The sequence below is a fragment of the Python bivittatus genome, unplaced genomic scaffold (assembly GCF_059951505.1).
Source record: "Python bivittatus isolate LINGU-HERP-01145 unplaced genomic scaffold, Pbiv_v1 ctg000220_np1212, whole genome shotgun sequence".
NCBI classification, from domain to species: Eukaryota; Metazoa; Chordata; class Lepidosauria; order Squamata; family Pythonidae; genus Python; species Python bivittatus.
Window position 1 is genome coordinate 30,213,651 of NW_028277048.1, and position 21,672 is coordinate 30,235,322.

The 21,672-nt window shown below is 43.9% G+C and overlaps 1 protein-coding gene across 1 annotated transcript; it reads right to left on the reverse strand.

Moving 5' to 3' along the window:
* Positions 1–9,150: 9,150 nt before the first annotated feature.
* On the reverse strand, positions 9,151–20,874 carry LOC103064347 (tubulin alpha-1C chain). Its single transcript, XM_088138229.1, has 4 exons — positions 20,731–20,874; positions 14,467–14,689; positions 11,195–11,343; positions 9,151–10,228 (listed from the first exon to the last, which is right to left on the reverse strand). Exons 1-4 carry the CDS (start codon positions 20,731–20,733, stop codon positions 9,254–9,256), a joined length of 1,350 nt encoding a protein of 449 aa, XP_087994355.1. The 5' UTR covers positions 20,734–20,874; the 3' UTR covers positions 9,151–9,253.
* Positions 20,875–21,672: the final 798 nt, after the last annotated feature.

Genomic DNA, 21,672 nt, shown 5'->3' on the forward strand with positions numbered 1-21,672 from the left:
GTGAATGGGGTGTGGCCTCAGCCACAGTTTACCTCAGGATGCTACAGGCCCCAATAACAAGCTTTGAATGTGAGAGTATTCAAATGATGGATTAAACAGGATGCATCCTAGGTCAGAGTTTGGCCTTATCTGAGGAGATCAGCAAAACAAGTCAGCCATTTTGCCCTGGACAGAGTATCCGAACCCACACAAACAAAGGGGGCCTTCCCTAATACGCTGCAGGCTTGATCCAACTCTCATCAAAGAAATGTCTCTTTCCTAGACTTCATAAAGTCAGAATATCTTCCCTGATACTGCTGACAGTGCTACGAGCTGGTGTAAGGTCAACCATGCTAATGGGGTCAACGTGAGGCTGCAGAGACAGGCCACGGAGATGAAGTAACAAATAAATCATTCTTGAAATTAAGCCCAGCAAAGAAGGCCACCCTTTTTTTTGATCCATCGTTCTCTGCCAGACGTCTCTCACAGCCCTGTGTGCTTCTCCCCCGCTAATGCCCCCGCACCCCACCTTCCCACCCCCCATGCCTGAGACCTGCGCCAGCTACAGACAGGAAAGCCAGACAATTGAATATCCTGCCTTGAAAGGTTCCCAGGGCGCAACTCGGGCTGGATAGGATGGAAAGAGAGCGAGGGAAGCAGAGCAGCCAACAAAACATCAGTGAAATGCCACATGGTATCGATTTTCCGCCTTAATGGATCATCTGCAGCCAGACCAGCCAGGGGAAAATGGCCTTGGCTAAGGGCCGGATGCTGAATCAAGTGAAATCCTCATTTGTATTCATTTTGAAAGGCAGCCTGTTTAGAAGCAGGACATGAAAGTTTACTGACCCCATCAATTAAAAAAAAAAAATCAAGGGAAGGGTGGTGGTGGTGGTGATGGTGGTGGGCAATATTATTTTTTCTTGCATGAAATGGAACATATTGGCTACCTCAAATTACACTTTGGGAAAATGCAATTATCCTAAGTGGAACGTAATAAAGAAACAAGATTCTTCCTGACCCCCCCCCCCCGCAACTTGTGATATAGAACATGCTTCAATTATACCATGGCAGACACCATCTTGACTTTTTTCCCCATATTCTGAGGACACCCCTGTGCTATGGACACAATTTTCCATAGGGTTTGGAAATCTAAACAATCAGGCTAAGGTTATGGACCTTGTCTTCTGGCAGTTCATTCAGACCCACATAACTACATTATCATCTTTCACACATAATCAATGACTTCCAACCTTGGCCTGATTCTCATCAAGACCCAAGCTGCTGTTTGGGTTTAGGCATGACTGATGGCTTCTCCCTATTAAAACACTGAAGAAGGGATTTTCTTTTTGATATCTAAATGGAATTAATGTGATTGTGTAGAAAAGCGTATGTTCTGATCAAATTTACCACTTTCATGAAAATTAGACACCTATTATTTAAGGTACAAGCAACACAAGCAATACATAACCTGAGAACAACTGGAAGTCCCACCTTCCAGTGGTCTTTCTGACTTCTGGACTAAAATAGATCAATGTTGTGTGTTGAGTTACATCTTACCAACACCCAAAATTATTGAAAGGGTCAGAAAGCACTGACTTGTCTTCTGTGCTCCATTGTTACCTAGCGAGGTTGAGGTCAAGGCACCTGAAAACCCAGAACACTGAGACCAGAGTGGGATGAATTGTCCTTTCTTTTTCAGATGATGCAGGACTGGTTGTCAAGTGACTACATCACTTGGAACTTCTCAAGATCATTCTCTCTCTCCGCCCCATTCCCAATTATAATTATTTTGCTGAGAAAGGAAATTGAAATTCCAGCTGGTTTAAGAGCTGTCCAGTCCAATTCCAGGAAGAAACCAAGAAATTGGGATCCCGCGTGTCACTGACCCATAAGGTCCAGACAATCTTTTTCAGTCGTACCCATCTTACTCTGCAATGCTCCTGCCTCAAGTCAATTCCATAACATCACGAGCCAGTTTGGAGGGCATAACCCTTTACTGACTGATAGATTTAATGCTCAGCTTCTTGTTATGATTGTACTACTTACAAGAAAATGTGGATTAGGTCCTTGTTGAATTATTAACGCTTTCCCATCCAAAACAAGCAGCAAAGCAAAACTACCAGCACAGTCATGGCTGGAGACTGAGCAACAAATAAAAGGCATGCCATGGATCAGACTACCCTTTCATCTATAACAGTCGAGGTGCGATCAGAAACCAGTCTTCTTGTCCTGGTCCCCTTTAAGGGAATTGGATTTCAAATCACATAAACCTCCATCATCACTTCTCTCCCCCTTATTATTTAACATTGATGTGAAACTACTGGGAGAAGTCATCCATCAGTTTGAGATACAGAATCATCAGCATGCTGCTGATGCCAACTGTTCTCTGCTACCCCAGCTGGCACAGGAAATGCTGTCAGTGTCTTAATCCAGGATCTGGAGATTGTCAGGATCTGGAGAGGATAGAACAAACTCAAATTTAAATCCCCAAGATGGAGTTGTATATCATCAAGTTCTCTTATGGATCTGGTGGTGCCTCTTGATGGGGAGCATTGCCCCTGAAGGAACAGATCCATGACCTGGGGGTTCTCTGGATTCACAGCTACTGCTGGATGGACAGGTGGAGGCCACAGTCAGGGGTCTTCTACCCAATTCTGGCTGGTGCACCAATTGCATCCCTACCTAAAGCAGAACTTTGTGACATGCCCTCATTATTGTACAATTTGACTACTGCAATACCTGGAACATGGAGCTGTCCCTGAAGACCACTTGGAAGCTTCAGATAATCCAGAAGAGAGCAGCCAAGTTGTTGATTGGCACTTGTCACCATCAGCCCATTACAGCAGTGCTTTAGGACTTGCACTGAATTCCTATTTGCTTCTGGATGCAATTCAACATGCCATTTTTACCCTATAAAGCTTAGCACCAAGATACATTCAGGACCTGGATCACTTCTCCAACTGGAATTGACTTATGCAACTTGTACATCCTAGTAATACTGCTTTTGGTCTCCCATTACCATGATGCAAGGGAGGGCTGAGGCATGCTGTGTATTATTTTTCAGGAACTGCTTCCATACTAAGGAATAACCTCCCAATTGATATCAGCTTGTCCCCCATGTTACTGGCATTTTGGAAGAGTTAGACTGAATTGTTCTGGTGAACCTGCATGGACTGAGATGATGCCAGTATAAGTTGGATGGATTTTGCATTTTATATTGGTGTAATTTTTAAGGGTTTCTCTATTTTTTACTGTAGATGTTTTATTGTGCTATTGTATGTTCTTGTAAGCTGCTGAGAATCCTGTTGATTGTGGTGGGGACAAGTGATACTTATGACTGGTCCTCGGAGTTCTGGCCATCGCAGCGTCCCTGCAACTGCCATTTGCAACCTTCTTCGCCAGCTTCTGACAAGTGAACTCAATGGGGAAGCCAGCAGGAGGTTGCAAATGGCAACCATGTGACATCCTCACTTAAAAACCTGCAGTGATTAGCTTAATGACAGCAACTGGGACTGCCGGAATTGCCATCGCTAAGCGGTGCGGTCACGTGACATTGTGCTTTCTGACTATGTCACTTAGTGACAGCAATTCTGGTCCCAACTGCCATTGTAAACCGAGGACTAGCTGTACATACACACACACATAGATAATTTTCTTTCACACACACACTAAAAGTATAAGCTGTGTACATGAAAAGAAAATTTTTTTGGAAAAACTTGTAACTTAGGGATGGTTAATGGGAGGAGAATAAATGAATTGATGAGGAAGTAAATAATATTCTTTATCTGATGGTGGGTTAATAATATCTCGTTGATGGATGCCATCAATAGAGCCAACAGCCATCAGTGATAAAAATACATGTGTAAGTTAAGCCATACAGTATACTCATCAGTCAACATTTGTTGCCAAATAACGTATTTGCCCAACCTGGGAAGAGCAGTAATTCCAATAAAAATTCTAACAGTTGCAAGGGGGGAGAGCACTTTCTTATATTTACATACAGGTCCCTATACCTCTAAAATGAATGTGTTTCTATGCCATAGAGTACATATGCACTTATACGTCTCAAGCTGGTATATAACAGAAGTTTGCCAGCACCTGCGATAAAGTCAAGAGTCTACCAGTTTTCTCTTAATTTAGATTGTATTCAGTCATCCCAACTTTGTATCCTTTAGGTGTATTGGACTACAACTCTCAGGTAGGTAATGTTATTGGGGATGGTGAGAATTGCAGCCCAAGAAACAGGGCATCAGATTGGGCATCAGACTGTAATCCTTGTGTTGCCCAGCTAAGACGATCTTGAAAAGCTAAGCAAGGACAGGTTTCGATAGAAAAGAACATCTGTAGCTCAGGGATGAACTGCGGAGTCTTTGGTGCTCTCTGAGCTTGGTTGTTTGCTTGAAGTTTCATTACCTGACTAGGTAGCATCATCAGTGCAAGGGAGGGTGGCATTTGCTCCCTGTTTATATACAGTAGCTGTATATAGGACAGGGTTACTATTGGGATGCTCAGGAAACTCCAGGGCTGAAGGCCAGGCTGGAGGATCAAAGCCTCTGAAAGTCCATGACATAGCACTTCTGTGCTGTTCCAGAGAAAACTACATGGATTTGTCTATGAGATTATCATGAGTACAGCTCAACTTGAAGGCAACTTTATCTTTAACCCAGCCCGCATTTAAATCTTGCAGGGCAGATGGATGGTTTATGCCTGTGAACTTTAAGCTCCTTTGTCCTCCAGGTCAAGAATGAGCTACAAAACCTCTGAACTGCAGAGTACGGTCTGAGACAACAGGAAGCCATTAAAAAGATGTTGCTTCAGAGCATGAACAGAATGCTTTTCCCTTCATTAATCACTGTGGGCCTCCCTGTACTTGGCATCTTTCAAATTTCAACCTTGATGTAGTCCTTTCCGGTATTTCAGATCCTTAACAACCCTAAAGCAGAAGCCACATTATCCCCATATCCCATTAAAGTTACAAAGTGCTTTGCCCGAGGAGGCATCTAGTGGATTCACGGCAAAAGTGACATTCGGACACTTTTTAAGCAACTCTTTCCTACTACAAGTCCTTTGGAAACCAGGTGATCTTCCGCCCCCAGGGATCGCCTGCAACCCGCTCCAGCCACGCCTCCCCCGGAAGAATCGGTCCCTGCTCAAGAGTTGTGGGGCGGCTGGCGCCAGCCTCGAAACCACCAGCGGCGCTCGGGCGGCCGGATCGATGCCTGCTGGCTGGGCCGTTCTGCCCTCGCCAGCGGCGCATCGCCAGAGGCTGTAGATCTGCCGGAGGTCTGGACTGGGGGAGATCCGACTTCGGCGATTCTCCACGCCGCCTCGTTCCTCCACCGCAGGGTTACACATTCAAGTGCTTAATACCAGCTCCGGCGCCGGCTGGATCCGAAAAGCATCCTTCCTCCTGATTCTGCCCCCCCCGCGCTCACTTTAAGCAAGGCGCTAGAGGGCGCCCTTGTGCCCCCAACAAGCGGGCGCCTTATACTGTCCAGTATGTATTTTTTGGATAGGCTTTTCTCATTCCGGCTGCCGCGGCTTGCTAACGCGGGATCTTGATTGCTGGATTGGAGGACGTGACCTTCATCCAGTACGTACCAAAAGGGGAATGAGAGACAAGCTTGCGGGAGAGGCACTTGCGCCTCCTGAACCCTGCATTTAAACACCGTGAGAGCGAGCTTTTTCAGCCACGCAGCTTCACGGAAACCCTCTTTTCTGCCTAGAGAAATTGGAGGGGGGAATCAGCATAGAAAGGCTGGAGTTGCTGTAAATGCTGAATTCATTGCACTGAAGCTGGTCTGTGCAAGCACCTACTCCTTTGGACTGGGGTCGGGGCAAGGATTTGGCCCTTTAAATATGGGGGCTAAAGTACACAAGCGGCCTTTTTCCCCGGTAGCTCGGCCCCGTATCTCTCAGGAATACGCCACATTGCTCACTCGAAGGTAAACGTGACTGGGGTTGCGGGCTGCTCGATCAAGGTTTAGTCAAGAAAGCAGGATGGGGTGGCGAGGTCTTACGAGAAGAGCTCGGCGCTGCCAGCAACCACGAAGGTGTCCTTGGCATTAGCCCGATGTAGCCCAGACAGATGAGTGACATTCCCAACACGTTTGGCCCTTTGTATCTGGTTGTATTACGAACGCTTCTCCTTCAGGGTTTTTCAACCTTGGCCCCTTGAAGGTGTGTGGACTTCAACTCCGGGAATTCCACAGGTTGAAGTCCACACATCTTAAAAGTTGCCAAGGTTGAAAAACAGGGCTCTACTTTGTGCACGCAAGAGTTCATTCACTAGATTTTAATCGAACTGAAGCCAAACTTCCTGTATATTGCTGGATATTTCCTTCCCTCTCGTTCTTCAAGAGATCTGGAGAAAATGTTAGTACCTAACTTTTTAATTTTGGGCATCCTGCAGCTTCAGGGCTGTATGTTGCTCTCACCCAACCCCCTTTTGCAGCCCCTTCTGACCAGAACTGCCACAAATCAGAGGCATAGTTTATTGCCATTTTGAGGCAGGAAATGCTTAATAATTACAGAAAACAAATCCACTGAACTTCTAAATATTTTCCCCAAGTCTCAAGGGGAAAACAAAACAAAAAAAACCCAACGCGTCTGTAAGTGATATTTCGTGCCCCTCTCTATCGTCATCCTATCCACTGCAGCTCTCCTCTCCCCAGATGTGTTAAATATGGCCACCAAAAAAAATTGCTCATCCCAGTTGTGTCACTAGTGCTAGCAGAGCCTGAGTTATAAGGATTCAGGCAGGCACTCCAGTAAGATAGACTAAGCAAAAGAATGGGAGCTGGTCCTTACAGATTTCAGCTAACCAGCCAAGAAGCATCTTTTTCCCACAGGTGGACCACGTGGCCTCTTTTGGCTTCAGATTTATGCAAAAGTGAGTGCAGTGTAGCTGAAAGTCACAGCAGCAGTCATTAACATAATGTCTTCCTTGCACATTCATTTTCTTTAACTATTCTGGCACCCAGAAAGCAATTTCGCATGGGCTGATTTAGCAGTATGAGTAAACAGCACTTACCCTGCTGTTTCCAACCAACCGTGTCTAGATTCAGAAGCAAAACAGGATCAGGCCCTGGTTAGGGCTTGGATGGGAGACTATGCCAGACGGAAACCCCAAGGCTGTAGGCTACAGCGGAAAACCTACATCCACCCTACAAAAAATATTCCAGAAGATGGCTAAGACAAACCACTTCTGTGCTCCTGTCAAGAAAACTGCCTTGTTGTTACCCATTCACCTTTATGGCACCTTTCCCTCTTTCTTGTTAGCCTAGAAAAAGCTCTTCAAGAACAGGCTAGAAGTTACTGACCAAGGCAAGCATAAAGCATGCGTCTGAACAGTAGGGGTTCTACAGGCCTTCCATAATGGTTCATTCACAGAAGTCATAAACTGTAGGATTCCTTTAGAACAGCATAAAAAAGCTTGTCCTTGGAGCAAGCTACTGAAAAACTCAAAACGTAAGGTTTGAAAGAGAGGCACTGTTTTTTCAAGATACGTATTTAGATATTTGTAAAAATTAGTATCTGGATCATTGTACAAAAAGTTTGTACATTCCATGTCTATTAATATCCTTTTTTCTGCTTTATCTATTGCCTACATAGCCTTTTGGCACTGAACTCAGTTCTTCCTCTTTATTCCAACTGTTATTAATGTGTCTCCTTTTAACCATGCAAATACATATTGTTTTTCCAGCATAGCTTCTACAGTTGCATGCACAACTGGGAGTTGTGCATAAATGCCTTATTATGGTGTGTAATTTGCATAAATATTTTATTATGGAAATATAGGCCCAAGTCATCAGTGGTGCAGACTGAAACACGTACATCAGCTACTTTCAAGCAAAGTGACATTCTTCCCTCCTCCTATCCTATGACTTTTTTTTTTTTTTTGAGTTTGTACTGGGCACAACACATAACTTTCTCCTTTCTATTGCATTTACAGTCCTTGCTGTTTGCTTCTTCATACATGCACAGATGGAACAACACAAAGGTTCTATGATCAAGGATGAGATGCTCAAGCAATGGAAAAGGTGACAAATGGCCACCAGGAAAACACAAGAACTTTTATCTTCCAGTTCTGTGACTCTTTGATAATTAGGTATAAGCATCCCAACTTTTAAAAATTTTGATTTTCTTCTTTCCATGGGCAACACAGGATTTTTGGTCTTACAGCACGTTCCTACAACACTTCCCACCACCTGATTTACAAAGCAGCTGCTGCTAATTTCTTAAAAAAGCCCCTTCCAGTAAGGTACACCAATCAGGAAGATCTTTCTATGCATAACCAGAGCATCTAATGCTCAAGCTTCTGTACCAGACACACTCTCTGGTCAGGTCTTGAAGGAAATACAGCCTTAGAAGGTCCAGTGACACTTTGGTTTCTCCACCGAGAATACTAAGATGCTAAGGCTTTGCAGAGACTGCTCCAGAAAACTCGGAGCAATTGCAACCGCAATAAATCAAAATTAAGCAGGAGCTTTACCCTCATCTCCCTGCCAATTTCAGATTCATCTTGATTACTGAGCTGAACATTTACATAACGCATGTATATAGGTATGTGCATTCATTTCATCCCCAAGTCACTAGTAGCAGTCCAAAAGATTGTGTACCCTAATCTACAGAATCTAGAGCATTCTCACATCTCAACATATGAAGGAATTAGCACAGTGAATTTTCTTCTCAGGAGAATCCATGGAAGTAAACTATGCTAAGGGGGAAAAAGTGAAGAAAAGAAAGCCATTATTCTTCCTCCTGCCTCGAGAGATAAAGGACCTTCGGCCAGTCCTTACAAAGGACAGCTCCTCCCACTGCAGATCTCCACCTTCCCTCATGTAATTAAAGCAGCACAAGCAATTCCTAAATTCTTCCCCTCCAGAATTTTACCTCAAGGGGAATCATAAATCTATGTTCAGAATGGTATTTGGGGAAAACTGGGTTTTTGCAGTGAGGGTTCAGGTACTCAAAATGCCTGGGTCACTACACTTGTACTCTTCACTTGACTGTACATTTTTAATGTTCCCTGATGCATAATCATTCAAGCTTTGCCAAGCTAACAGCTAGACCGTACCATTTATTCATTTAACAAACATGCTCCCAGCTGACACTAGAACATTGGAAAGGGCAGAGTTTGTTCTCTGAAGAAAGAAACAAGACTGCTTTCAGCTGAAAAGGGCTTTTAATAAGCTTTCACACAATGGACAGTCATAAGAATCCAGAAGAAGGCAGGGGTGATGAATGGAAAAATTAGCCCAATACAGAATCAGTATTCTTCTCCCTCATCTTCCCCATCAGCACTGTCTGCCCCTACCTCTTCATAATCCTTCTCCAGAGCAGCCATATCCTCCCGAGCCTCTGAGAATTCTCCTTCCTCCATCCCTTCCCCAACGTACCAGTGGACAAAGGCACGCTTGGCATACATCAGGTCAAACTTATGGTCCAGGCGGGCCCAGGCCTCAGCAATGGCTGTGGTGTTGCTCAGCATGCAGACGGCACGCTGCACTTTGGCCAGGTCGCCTCCGGGGACTACGGTGGGGGGTTGGTAGTTGATACCAACCTTGAAACCAGTGGGGCACCAGTCCACGAACTGGATGCTGCGTTTGGTCTTGATGGTGGCAATAGCAGCATTGACATCTTTGGGAACAACATCCCCACGGTACAACAGGCAGCAGGCCATGTATTTACCGTGACGAGGATCACATTTCACCATCTGATTAGCTGGCTCAAAGCAAGCATTAGTGATCTCTGCTACAGTCAACTGTTCATGGTAGGCTTTTTCAGCAGAGATGACTGGGGCATAGGTAGCCAGAGGGAAGTGGATTCGGGGATAGGGCACCAGGTTGGTCTGGAATTCCGTCAGATCTACATTCAGGGCACCATCAAATCGCAGAGAAGCAGTGATGGAGGACACGATCTGGCTGATAAGGCGGTTGAGATTGGTGTAGGTGGGGCGCTCAATGTCAAGGTTCCGTCGGCAAATGTCATAGATGGCTTCGTTGTCTACCATGAAGGCACAGTCGGAGTGCTCCAGGGTGGTGTGGGTGGTGAGGATGGAATTGTAGGGCTCAACGACAGCTGTGGATACTTGGGGAGCTGGGTAGATGGAGAACTCCAGCTTGGACTTCTTGCCATAGTCAACAGACAGGCGCTCCATCAGCAAGGAAGTAAAACCAGAGCCGGTTCCACCACCAAAGCTGTGGAAGACCAGAAAACCCTGGAGTCCTGTGCATTGGTCGGCCTGTTGAAAACAGCAAAGGGGATTTAGTGATTTTAAGAACCAGATTCTTCTCTCATTAATGATTTTCAAGCCTTTGCTTAATAAAGACTTAGCACTTAAGAAAGTGGCAGAAGAAATTCAATCCCCTGCCAGTTGCTTGAGAATAGTCTGTGGGCCACTATAAATTCCAAACAGCCACAGACTACAGCAACTGGCCTTCCAGACATTGGTCAATGCCAATTTCTGCCAGCTCCTGGCAGCATACCAATCATCAGGAATGAGGGAAACTTAAATCTAACAACCTCAAGAGCTGCTCAAAAATTGTCCTTCCTTCTCATTTGCTCCCTGTCAATCTAGGTATTTATACTTCTCCTCCACAGCCCTCCAGAATATAATTCTTGAACTGAGCTACAATTCTTTTCATTCATTTGGTGAGTCTGGCCAGCCTCTTTAGAGAAACATGAATTCAACCACTGTTCACTAAACCATGTTTTGTACAGTAAAACATGGGCATGTTCACATGATGCAAAACAATAAGCAGTGGTTTAGAAATCAAAGAGTAGGTTCAAACATAACTATGCCAAAAAGAAACCCACTATTTTATGACTGACATGGCATCCAAATTCAGCTACTGTCAAACTAACTTCCCACAAACTTGTTGCAAGGCTGCAAATAGGATAGGGTTTTTATATGCTTTCACCCTTGTCTCATTCATTCATCACATTTGCTGTGCAAAACTCAATTATGGCTAAAAGGAGAATAAGTGGGTTGCCAGCAAACAAAGGAAAAAAAAAAGGGTGGGGGGGAACATTCAGTGAGCCACACTGGAAGCAGGGGACAATTCTGTACTGTGAAACTAAGGGATACATTAGGGGATTTTATCCCATCTTAAGATTGAGGTTTTCATTTTAAAAAACTATGCATCTCCACAATCCTTTATTTTAAGCTTACAAGCTCAGGGCTCCTTTGGCAGCAGAAATTACCCACCAGTTTTCTAATCCTGTCAAGGACCAAGTCAATGATCTCTTTGCCAATGGTGTAATGCCCCCTGGCATAGTTGTTAGCAGCATCTTCTTTGCCAGTGATCAGTTGCTCAGGGTGGAAGAGCTGGCGGTAGGTTCCAGTGCGCACTTCATCTGTGAAAAGAATTAAGGAGAAAGGTATTTAGATTGCTGTGACATAGTGTGAACATGAACCCAAGATGTTGGTTCAAAAATGTATTAACTGAGAAGGCTTTCAAAGAGATTTGTCTTTTCAGAAGAATTGAAGTTCTGGGATAAAAGTAAGAGACACCACTGAGATGGTTGCAGAGGACACAAATCCAGAATGAAGAAGAGTTGTGCAAGTGGCCAAGCGCTTCCTGTATAAGATGAGTAAAGGCACCTTAAATACAAATTTCAGTGTATTTCAATTGCATTCTCTGTTTCCAAGTAAATTAAAATTGGACTTTGTTCCTTTGAACATGATGGGGCTTCCCACCAAAAACCCCATTTTCTATCTTACTCTTTGACTTCCTATGTGGGACAGGTGCTTATCGCACTTAAAATAAGCTCAGAGGCTTGACTAAAAGTATATTCTGTAACCAGGTCTTAGCCCAACGGTAGTGTATCTTCAACTCAAGCACATTCTAATGGATCAGTACGGGCCAGATACTTTGGCTGCATCAAAGGCTCCTGAGATGCTTCCTTGCTTAATGGAATCCATGACAGAATTAAAACCTAAAACATATCTCTCAAAAGCTCAATATTTTTAAAGCAGACATTTCTAGGACTAAAGAACTGGAATCTCCTATAATGCCCCATCAATGGATTCATGCCCTTAAAAATATTAAAATGGTGTCAACAGATCTGGGATTAAAGTTAATTCATCAAAAAAATTGTATTTAGGGTACATTGGACTCCCCAAAGAATATATTTGAAAGGATGGACAATCAGATTTTCTATGTTGGAGGTATAAAATTTGAGAATTCATTGACCCATACGATAGGGTCATATGATTATCTGATATCTTTTTGGGACAATGCATTAATGTATATAAGTAGATTTATGGGAAAATATTTAAATGGGAAGTTATTAATGGGATGTTGAACTATATACCAAAGCTTTGGAATCTGAGTGTTTATCAGGAATTATGGTTATACCGCACATGGGGGGTGGGTAAAAGAATCATACTGAGAAATTGGAAATCTGGTATTATTCAGATATTAAGGAATGGTTATCAGAAATGTGTGATCTCTTTTGGAAAGGACAGTATTTCCTACTAATCAGATGCAGCAATATATGTTATTATGTCAGAGGTTTTGTGATATTTTATGATATTTTGTACTTACGGTAGTTTATTTTGTTAATTATGCACAGTACTGTGCAAAGGTTTTAAGCAGGTGTGAAAAAATGCTGTAAAGTAAGAATGCTTTCAAAAATATATATTGTAATTGTTTATGTTTATCAATTTACAAAATGCAAAGTGAGTGAACAGAAGAGAAATCCAAATCAAATCAATATTTGGTGTGACTACCCTTTGGCTTCAAACCAGCATCAGTTCTTACACTTGCACACTTTGTACACTTGCACAAAGTCAGGGATCTTTTAGGATTAGAGTCAGGTGTATGATTAACCAGTTATACCAAGCAGGTGCTAATCATCAATTTCATATGTAGATTGAAACACAGACATTCACTGAAACAGAAACAGCTGAGTAGGAGGCTTAAAACTGGGTGAGGAACAGCCAAACTCTGCTACTAAGGTGAGGTTGTGGAAGACAGTTTCATGTCATAGGTCATCCACCATGGCAAGACTGAGCACAGCAACAAGACACAAGGTAGTTAGACTGCATCAGCAAGGTCTCTCCCAGGCAAAAATTTCAAAGCAGACTGGGGTTTCAAGATGTGCTGTTCAAGCTCTTTTGAAGAAGCACAAACTAACAGGCAACACTGGGGACCATAGACACAGTGGTCGGCCAAGGAAACTTAACGTAGCAGATGAAAGACACATCATGCTTACTTCCCTTCAACATAGGAAGATGTCCAGCAGTGCCATCAGCACAGAACTGCTGGAAACCAGTGGGACCCAGGTACACCCATCTACTGTCCAGAGAAGTCTGGCCAGAAGTGGTCTTCATGGAAGAATCGTGGCCAAAAAGCCATACCTCCGACATGGAAACAAGGCTAAGCGACTCAACTATGCATGAAAACATAGGAGCTGGGGTGCAGAAAAATGGCAGGAGGTGCTCTGGACTGATGAGTCAACATTTGAAATATTTGGCTGTAGCAGGAGGCAGTTTGTTCGCCGAAGGGCTGGAGAGTGGTACAATAATGAGTGTCTGCAGGCAACAGTGAAGCATGGTGGAGGTTCCTTGCAAGTTTGGGGCTGCATTTCTGCACATGGAGTTGGAGATTTGGTCAGGATCAATGGTGTCCTCAATGCTGAGAAATACAGGCAGATACTTATCCATCATGCCATACCATCAGAGAGGCGTGTGATTGGCCCCAAATTTATTCTGCAGCAGGACAACAACCCCAAACATACAGCCAATGTCATTAAGAACTGTCTTCAGCGTAAAGAAGAACAAGGAGTTCTGGAAGTGATGGTTTGGCCCCCCCAGAACCCTGATCTCAACATCATTGAGTCTGTCTGGGATTACTTGAAGAGACAGAAAGATTTGAGGCAGCCTACATCCGCAGGAGATCTGTGGTTAGTTCTCCAAGATGTTTGGAACAATCTACCTGCCGAGTTCCTTCAAAAACTGTGTGCAAGTGTACCTAGAAGAACTGATGCTGTTTTGAAGGCAAAGGGTGGTCACACCAAATATTGATTTGATTTGGATTTCTCTTCTGTTCACTCACTTTGCATTTTGTAAATTGATAAACATAAACAATTACAATATATATTTTTGAAAGCATTCTTACTTTACAGCATTTTTCACACCTGCCTAAAACTTTTGCACAGCACTGTACATTAAGAATATTAAATTAAAAATCATGATTGAATAGGTAAAAAATAATAATTTTAGCACAAATTATTTATACTAAAACATGAAACCATCATATATCCAGTCAAAAAGTTCAATAGAGTCCATTCAGATATGTGACAATTCTCTCCAGAATCTAAGTCTGATTTCTTTTTTACCTACTGCCCCTTATACCTGAAATGCAAGGGATTGGACCTTGGACTTTAGTAAAAAATGTTTGTTCTTCCATGAACTTCTAGCCATTCGTGCCACTTAGTGTTTCTGAAATGTTAATATTGCTGACAGTAGCTCACCAATCACAGTTGGCTCCAAGTCTATGAACACAGCCCTGGGGACGTGCTTGCCAGCTCCGGTCTCACTGAAGAAGGTGTTGAAAGAGTCATCTCCTCCCCCAATGGTCTTGTCACTGGGCATCTGCCCGTCTGGCTGGATACCATGTTCAAGGCAGTAGAGCTCCCAGCAGGCATTGCCAATCTGGACACCAGCCTGGCCAACGTGGATGGAGATACACTCACGCTGTGGAGAGAAACCACTTACATTATACTTATTCTAGAACAAGTGAGCCACAACTAGCAATTAGCTGCAATGAATAAACCACTCACCAGTTGAGGAAAGTCCCATCTGGCACTATATAATCCTCTGTTTTCACGCAACGTAAAGCATGAGCTATTAACAAGACTTAAGGGCATGGCTGTGCTGGAAATTATTAGCTCTGTTCCTTTACTCTGTCTGGGTAAAGTAAAGGTGCAGCTACGTCTGAAACTTTGGTGTAAGCAGATGTTGACAACTACTTAGTTTTAATTCACTGGGTGGTTGAGGGCCAGCCATTGCAATAGCCAATTTCTATCCCTGCTTCTCAATATGTATGTTCATCACTTGCTTCCACAACTCCTGGAAATGGAAGTTGGATAAAGCACAAAAGTCACCCATTCAGAACAATTCTATATTACTTAATAGCTTGCTAGCAAATAAACAGCCAAGGCAGCCTTTCCCAGCCTTTTGATCTCCAGTTCAGGTAGACAGTGATGAAGCCTAGCCAGCATGAAAAAGGCTTGATGATGGGGATTATGGGAAGTATTGTCCGGCACACTTGGCAGGGTCAGGCTGGGGAAGCTTGATCTGAAGAACTCTTTTAAATGACAAATCTGTACGAGGCAACGAGCAGAAGCAGGCATTGTGCAGGTTCAGAATTTACTTCCTAGCTTTGCGTTTTCTTAAAACTCCAAGTGCATTAAAGAACTACACTGTTGGATTCGAGTTTATTTTTCAACCATTGCTGAAAAACTCAGAAACCAGTTGCCAACTCAGGTCATGGGTCAGAAAAGGCTAGAAGTGCCACTAGCTTCATTTTTAAAAGGTGCAGCATCTAAAAAAGTATTGGCTCATTACGACGTGTTTGGGGGACTGCAGTCCTATTCATTCGCTACATTAAATGTCAGAGCTGCAAGGGCCTCAGATTTGATCTTTGAAAGATGCTTGTGTGTGCGCAAGAGGGCAGATGTGGCACCTGTTCAGTGAACCTTAAAGCAGCTACATTTTTTTCCAGAATCACATGGCTGCCCTTCATACCTGCCTCACTATTCCCCAAGACCTAGCTGTTTTCAGCATTGCAGTCAGGTGCTCTAGTTGTTATCCCGCACACTCCAAACGCCTTTTGGAACCTGAATGTGAAGCACAGCCTAGCAAGTGTTATCCTGAGATGCGGTTATGTACAGAATATAGAAGCTTTCATAGAGTCGAGTCCACCCCCAGCAAAAAATGTCAATCTTTAAAATTGGCACACTACAGATATTTAAAAATGCTTCCAAAATAATTTAAAAAGCGCCTTAATTTTAGTCCAATTATGTCTTTACATACTTTGAGCAGTACTGATAGCATATAACAAACTGGCTTAAAATCAGTAGCAGAGAATGCTGGAATTACATCTCTACTTTCCTGTCTTCTGAAGAAATTAAACAGGCTGCTTCAAGCTTTCTGGAACTCAAGGAACATTCCTGATTGCTACATGACCAGGATAACTTTGTGTGCAGAATCTAGTGCCAGTGTAACAACAGTTACTCATTCAATTCTACTTTGATCCTAAACTTAGCATGTCTCTTCCCTTCCTACCCCCAACTTCCCAAACCAGCTTAAACCTGCTGGCTCTGTCATCATCTGGCTCACAACACACAAGACATTAGATAAACAGCATGGCTTTAAAGGTGTTATTTGAAGGGCTAAGGGTCAGCCATCATTGTTCTTTTTCAAAGGAGCAGGCAATGGATTGCACAATTTGATGCCTGTCACAATGACCTGGCTGGGCTTGGTGGCCACTTTGGAGGCCAATGCACCTCCAAGAATTCCCTTAGGGGCAGGTACTGAAGAATGTCAGCATTGGGAGGGAGGGTTCAGTCCTACACAAAGGGAAGCATATCAGTGGAGACATTCCTACAATAAATTGTAAAAAAGCTCCCCCAAAATATTTAATGCTCTTTATTGAATAAGATAAGGCCAATGGACATTCCCTATTTGATTTGCAGCTCTCTTAAAAGAGCTCACCCCTTTTTGTATCAGGCTCTTCAAAGGGTCTTTTTTATTTTTTATTTATTTTTATCCCACCTTTATTATGCTTATAAATAACTCAAAGTAGTGAATACTCCTTCTTCCTCTTATTTTCCTCACAACAACCACCCTGTGAGGTGAGTTGGGCTGAGAGAGAGCGACCGGCCCAAAGTCACCCAGCCAGCTTTCGTGCCTAAGGCAGGACTAGAACTCACCGTCTCCTGCTTTCTAGCCTGGTGCCTTCACCACTAGACCAAACTGCTCTTTCAGTCTTTCAGGCTTGCACTGGATTCCTCCATAATTTTTACTTCGGGTTAACTCAGGATGAATGCTATGGACCTTCTTCAAGTAAACAGTGACAGAAATGGGAAGAAGCTAATTGAGTGAGTTAAGACAGAAAAGACAATCTCAACTACAGTAGCATGTGAATGTGTTTGTATGAGAAAGGAGTTTGTCAGCCTTTCCCACCCTGGCTTCCTCCAGACCCATTGGATGATAGTTCCTACAAGATGCTACACCAGAACCAAGGAAAACACACTGCAGCTTAGCATACTGTACAAACCCATTGTGGTTCGTAAACCTTAGTGCATGGTTTAACCTGTTGTGTGATCTACCCAACTGTGGTTTATTCAACAACCCAGGTAAATCAAATCAGACTCCACAATGGGTGATCCTTAGTTTATAACTCAACAGACATGCCCAATGGCTATGCTGCTTGATAGAGAATAGTAGGAACTGGAGTTGTACAAAACTCTTGAAATGCACCAGGTTGAGGGAAGACAGCCTCAAACATGTCCTCAGTGACTTTCAGACATCTTGGTAAGCCACAATGCACTTACCCATAGTTTGTGGAATAATACACAAATAACAAGATTTGCCCAGCCTGTTAATCCAAACACAAACCATATTTTGGCTGAGGACAATGTGCAAGCCAGACCAGTATATGATCTAGTAATCTTCTGCAAGTTAGACAACCCTGAAGTATTCATTGAATCCCCCAGACAATATTGCTCACTTCTAATCAGCACTAGAAGCTTTGGGTGGGACTCAAACCTGCTTGAGTCACTATGTCTGTTGCAACACATTGTATTTAGCAAAGAGGAGGCAGGAAGCATCATCACGTCCTGGCACTCTTATCAACTGCGAGCAGATGAGCTCTGTTTTTCATAGACTCAGCACCAGCATCCATAGCTTTTTCATGCATTCACGTACCAGGGCTGACACTAAATACCCAGCTCTGGAGTGGGACATCCTGGAGTGTTGGGACATTTTAATGAAGGCAGACTTCAACATGCAAAACTTAGTGCAACCCTTGCAGAGACTATACAACGAAGCTAAGACAAGAGAAGCTGTGTGAAGTAGACAGACGTGTCACAAAGAAAAGAGCACATGTAGTACTGAAGACTGAGCATCTTTTGGAGGAAAGGGGACCCTTAGATTTTTGTCTTCATTTTTTTGGTTTCCAACCAGAAGGTAGATATATTATCAGAGGAAAACAAGGAAACACTACCAACCCTTGGCTATGAGGGGTTTGCTGAACAAAAGCCCGAAGGGTACAGAATAGAGTTGCGAGCTCACATGGCTCCTACATTTGTGAAAGCTGCTTCATAAAAGTACCCTTCCGCTTGATGAGGAGGAGCAAAATATTTTAGGAATCCTACCAGGACTGGGCTTGTTTTAACTAGTGCATGCATCAAAGAGAATATTCAGCAATATCCTCAGGCCTGACCCACCTAAACAGATTAGTCATTTCAGGCGAGCAATGTAGCCTTATTATCTTATCTTTCAGCACCAAAAAAAAAAAAGGGTAGGGGAGAACAGCCTGAGAATTAAAATAGCAGCCTTCTCCAACTTAGCAATTTCCAGCTGCCTTAGATTACAGCTCCCAGTATTCCCAGACAACACGGGCACTGGTGGTGTTGGGTAGGGATGATTAGAAGCTGTAGTCCAAAGATATCTGGATGGCCTCAACTCAAAAAATCATGTTTAATTGATTCTGAGCTTAGAATATTAGTACAAGTAATGAGAGAGTCAAATGTTAGCCCAAATCTCTAAAAGCTGGATCAGCACTACTTTATACACACTCTCAACTGTATAGTTCTCAAGCTGCTTCGGATTTAATAGATATGCACATATACTGCATCTCCTTCCCATCGTAGGTAGATACCAACTGTTCATTTACAAGGACAATATGAGACATCTTCATTTCTTATTCTAGAAAGTTTGGCATGAGATCATTGGAGGGCAATACAATAAAAACCATGAAGTGAACTTACTTCAGAATTCCTATATATTTGAAGCACGGGACTCAAAGCAAAAACATTTGGAAGATAACTGCATTTGATATAGTCTGCACCACTTACAGATAGATAGCCGGACATTGTAGAGTTTAGAATTATAGCGAGCCTTAAAAAAACCTTCAGTTTATACTAAGCTAAACAGCACTTTACCTTAACCCCAATTTAAACACCACATTCCCTTCTAAACTGAAAATAAAATTTTTATCCTTCAAATCAAGTTTTTGAACAATGTCAGTTTAACAGATGCTCCAGATCCATCTCCTATGTTCTCCAACCACCATTTTGAGTTATGCAGTGCGGCTGTGCAGTCCTGACTTGATTTGGGCTGGACACCACATATGTACCACGTGCATTCAGAAGTCCTGCCCTGGTCACCCGTAGCTGGCATTGTGCTACACTCTCAAAGCTTTTTACAGCAGCAAAGCCACATGTCTACAAGTTCAAACTTGGCCACTTTCATTTTAAGATACATTAGTCAAGATTATGGTGTTTAAGGAAGCCTTTGAAAGTGTGGCCTAAAGTGCTAATGCTGGTCATTTTGCAACATGTTTTTAGAAACAACTTCCCATTTTTATTGTTTTATGTATTTGCTATAGAGAAGTATTATCTAGGAAAGGGTTTCTTTTACTAGTGGACACATGCAAAGTATTGGGAAAGCAGTGTGGCTGGCTATTCAACAGTATTTGAAATTTCAATGTCTTTCAAATGCTGATGTCCCCCTCTTCCCTGAAAAATGACTCAACAGGTATCTACAAAAAAAACAAAGGCAAGGAAGATGAGTCACAAGACTGAAGCTGCCAACTTGGCCATCAAGTCATATCCTGCTCCTTAAAGCAAGATAAAGATTCTACTGGTAGCTCTATTTTTATTTTAGAGAAATGCTCTTCTTTCTCTATATAAAGCCTGGAAGATTTGGGCAAGAGTTTAAGTTGCAGAGGCAAGGATAACCCTTGCTTAAGATCCTAAAAGCATTTTTACCATCAGTAATTATTTCGGATACTATTATAGTATTCAAGTCTGTCCAGCACAGCTCAGAGCCTGCTCTTACCAGCTCCTAACTGCCAACTTCCCACCTCTAATTATCATGGACGATCAGAGGTCTGCTGGAGCCCCAGTCTGCAGCAACACACTAACCAACGACAGAGCTCGACTCTTTCAGCGACGAAAATCCGTAAAGCTGAGATGCGCGCGCGATACTTTTCGAGGATTTCGATGCCCCAAAGAGATGGGGCTGAGCTGGGCGCTCTGCCGCACGGACTTCCCACCTCCCGATGGGCGAAACGTCCCAACATCCATCCACGCAGGCGGTCATGTCTGCTATTATCAGCCGGAGCTCCACGCGAGGGCCCGCTCCCTTCTACGGACAAGAACGGCGCTCTGAAGGCTTTAAAAACTTCAGAGTCGCGTCGCGTCTCCCGCGGGGGGGAGGGGGGGAGAAAGTGAAAGACGTAGTAGCGCTACTTCGGAGAAACAACTCAAGGCGAGAACACAGTTTACTTTTATCACTCCCCACACCTTCCTCATTTACATGTAACTGTATGTAATACCCCTTTAAGTCCATCCCGACCCCTTCCTTCTTACACGCGCCGCGGGAGCCCCTTCCCACGATCACACTTCTCACGCAACCTCACTTTCACCGCACAAGTCACAAAGTCCGAAAAGTTTTCCCTCCCGAGTAGACAAAAAGGACATTCTGAGAATCCTGGGCTCACTTACCATATTTCGTGGCAAGCAGGACACGGGGAAAAGCGCCCCCAAAAAACCGGGTCGAGAGTCTTCCTCACTAATCGACCCGTTTAGGAAGCCGTCAGTGAGCCAAAACTTCTTTCTGGCTAAGGGCAAACCTGGGCGGGGCTTTTTATAACGTCTGGGAGTGTCCTAAGGGCAGGGGCGTGGCTTAAACTAGAAGGTAACGAGGGAGGCAGGTTCTACTTTCTCTTCCGCGCTCTTCAGCTGACTCCTAATTGGCGGGCTCGAATGTCCCGAAACCTGAAAGTAGTGACGTGTGCGGAGTAGAATGAGGGGAAAAAGCCGGGGGGGGGCTGCCCACTGGGGCGGCCCCAAGGTGGGTGGGGGCACGCGCCCCCCTCTGGTGGATCCAGAAGGAAAGAGACTTCACAGTCGATTTAGGATTATGCTATAAAATGCCTGCTAAAATAAGTTAATTCTAGCTAGGTTTTGTTTCAAAGAAAATCAGGAGACACTGCTGTGAGCGACAGGGTGTCATTTCTCTTTTAGGACTCAGCAGATAAGGCAAAAGTTTCCCCCGGTGTAGCCGCTGCTCCTCCCGCCGCCCCCCACCCCCAGAGCACGGGGAAAGCCACGGTGTGACGCCGAGGAAGTAACGCCGGCAGACCAGGCGGATTTCGGAAACGATCTGGGCGAGAGGAAGGGACGCGTCGGCGAAAAAGGCATCCATTGTGAGCGAGAGACGGGCGGGGCGGGGCGGGGCGGGGGCGGTCGCCCTCTTTCTGCTCGCAGAGTGCCGCCGCTGCACATTCCGAAGGGCTGGCGGGGCCGGGCCGTTGCGGCAGAAACAAAGGCACGCCACCCCTTTGGCGCAGGGAGGCCAACGACTGTGTATCACAGTAAACGTCTCTTCATGAAATATTTAACATTTGTGACGACGGACAGACAGCTGCCTTTTTAAACATGTTA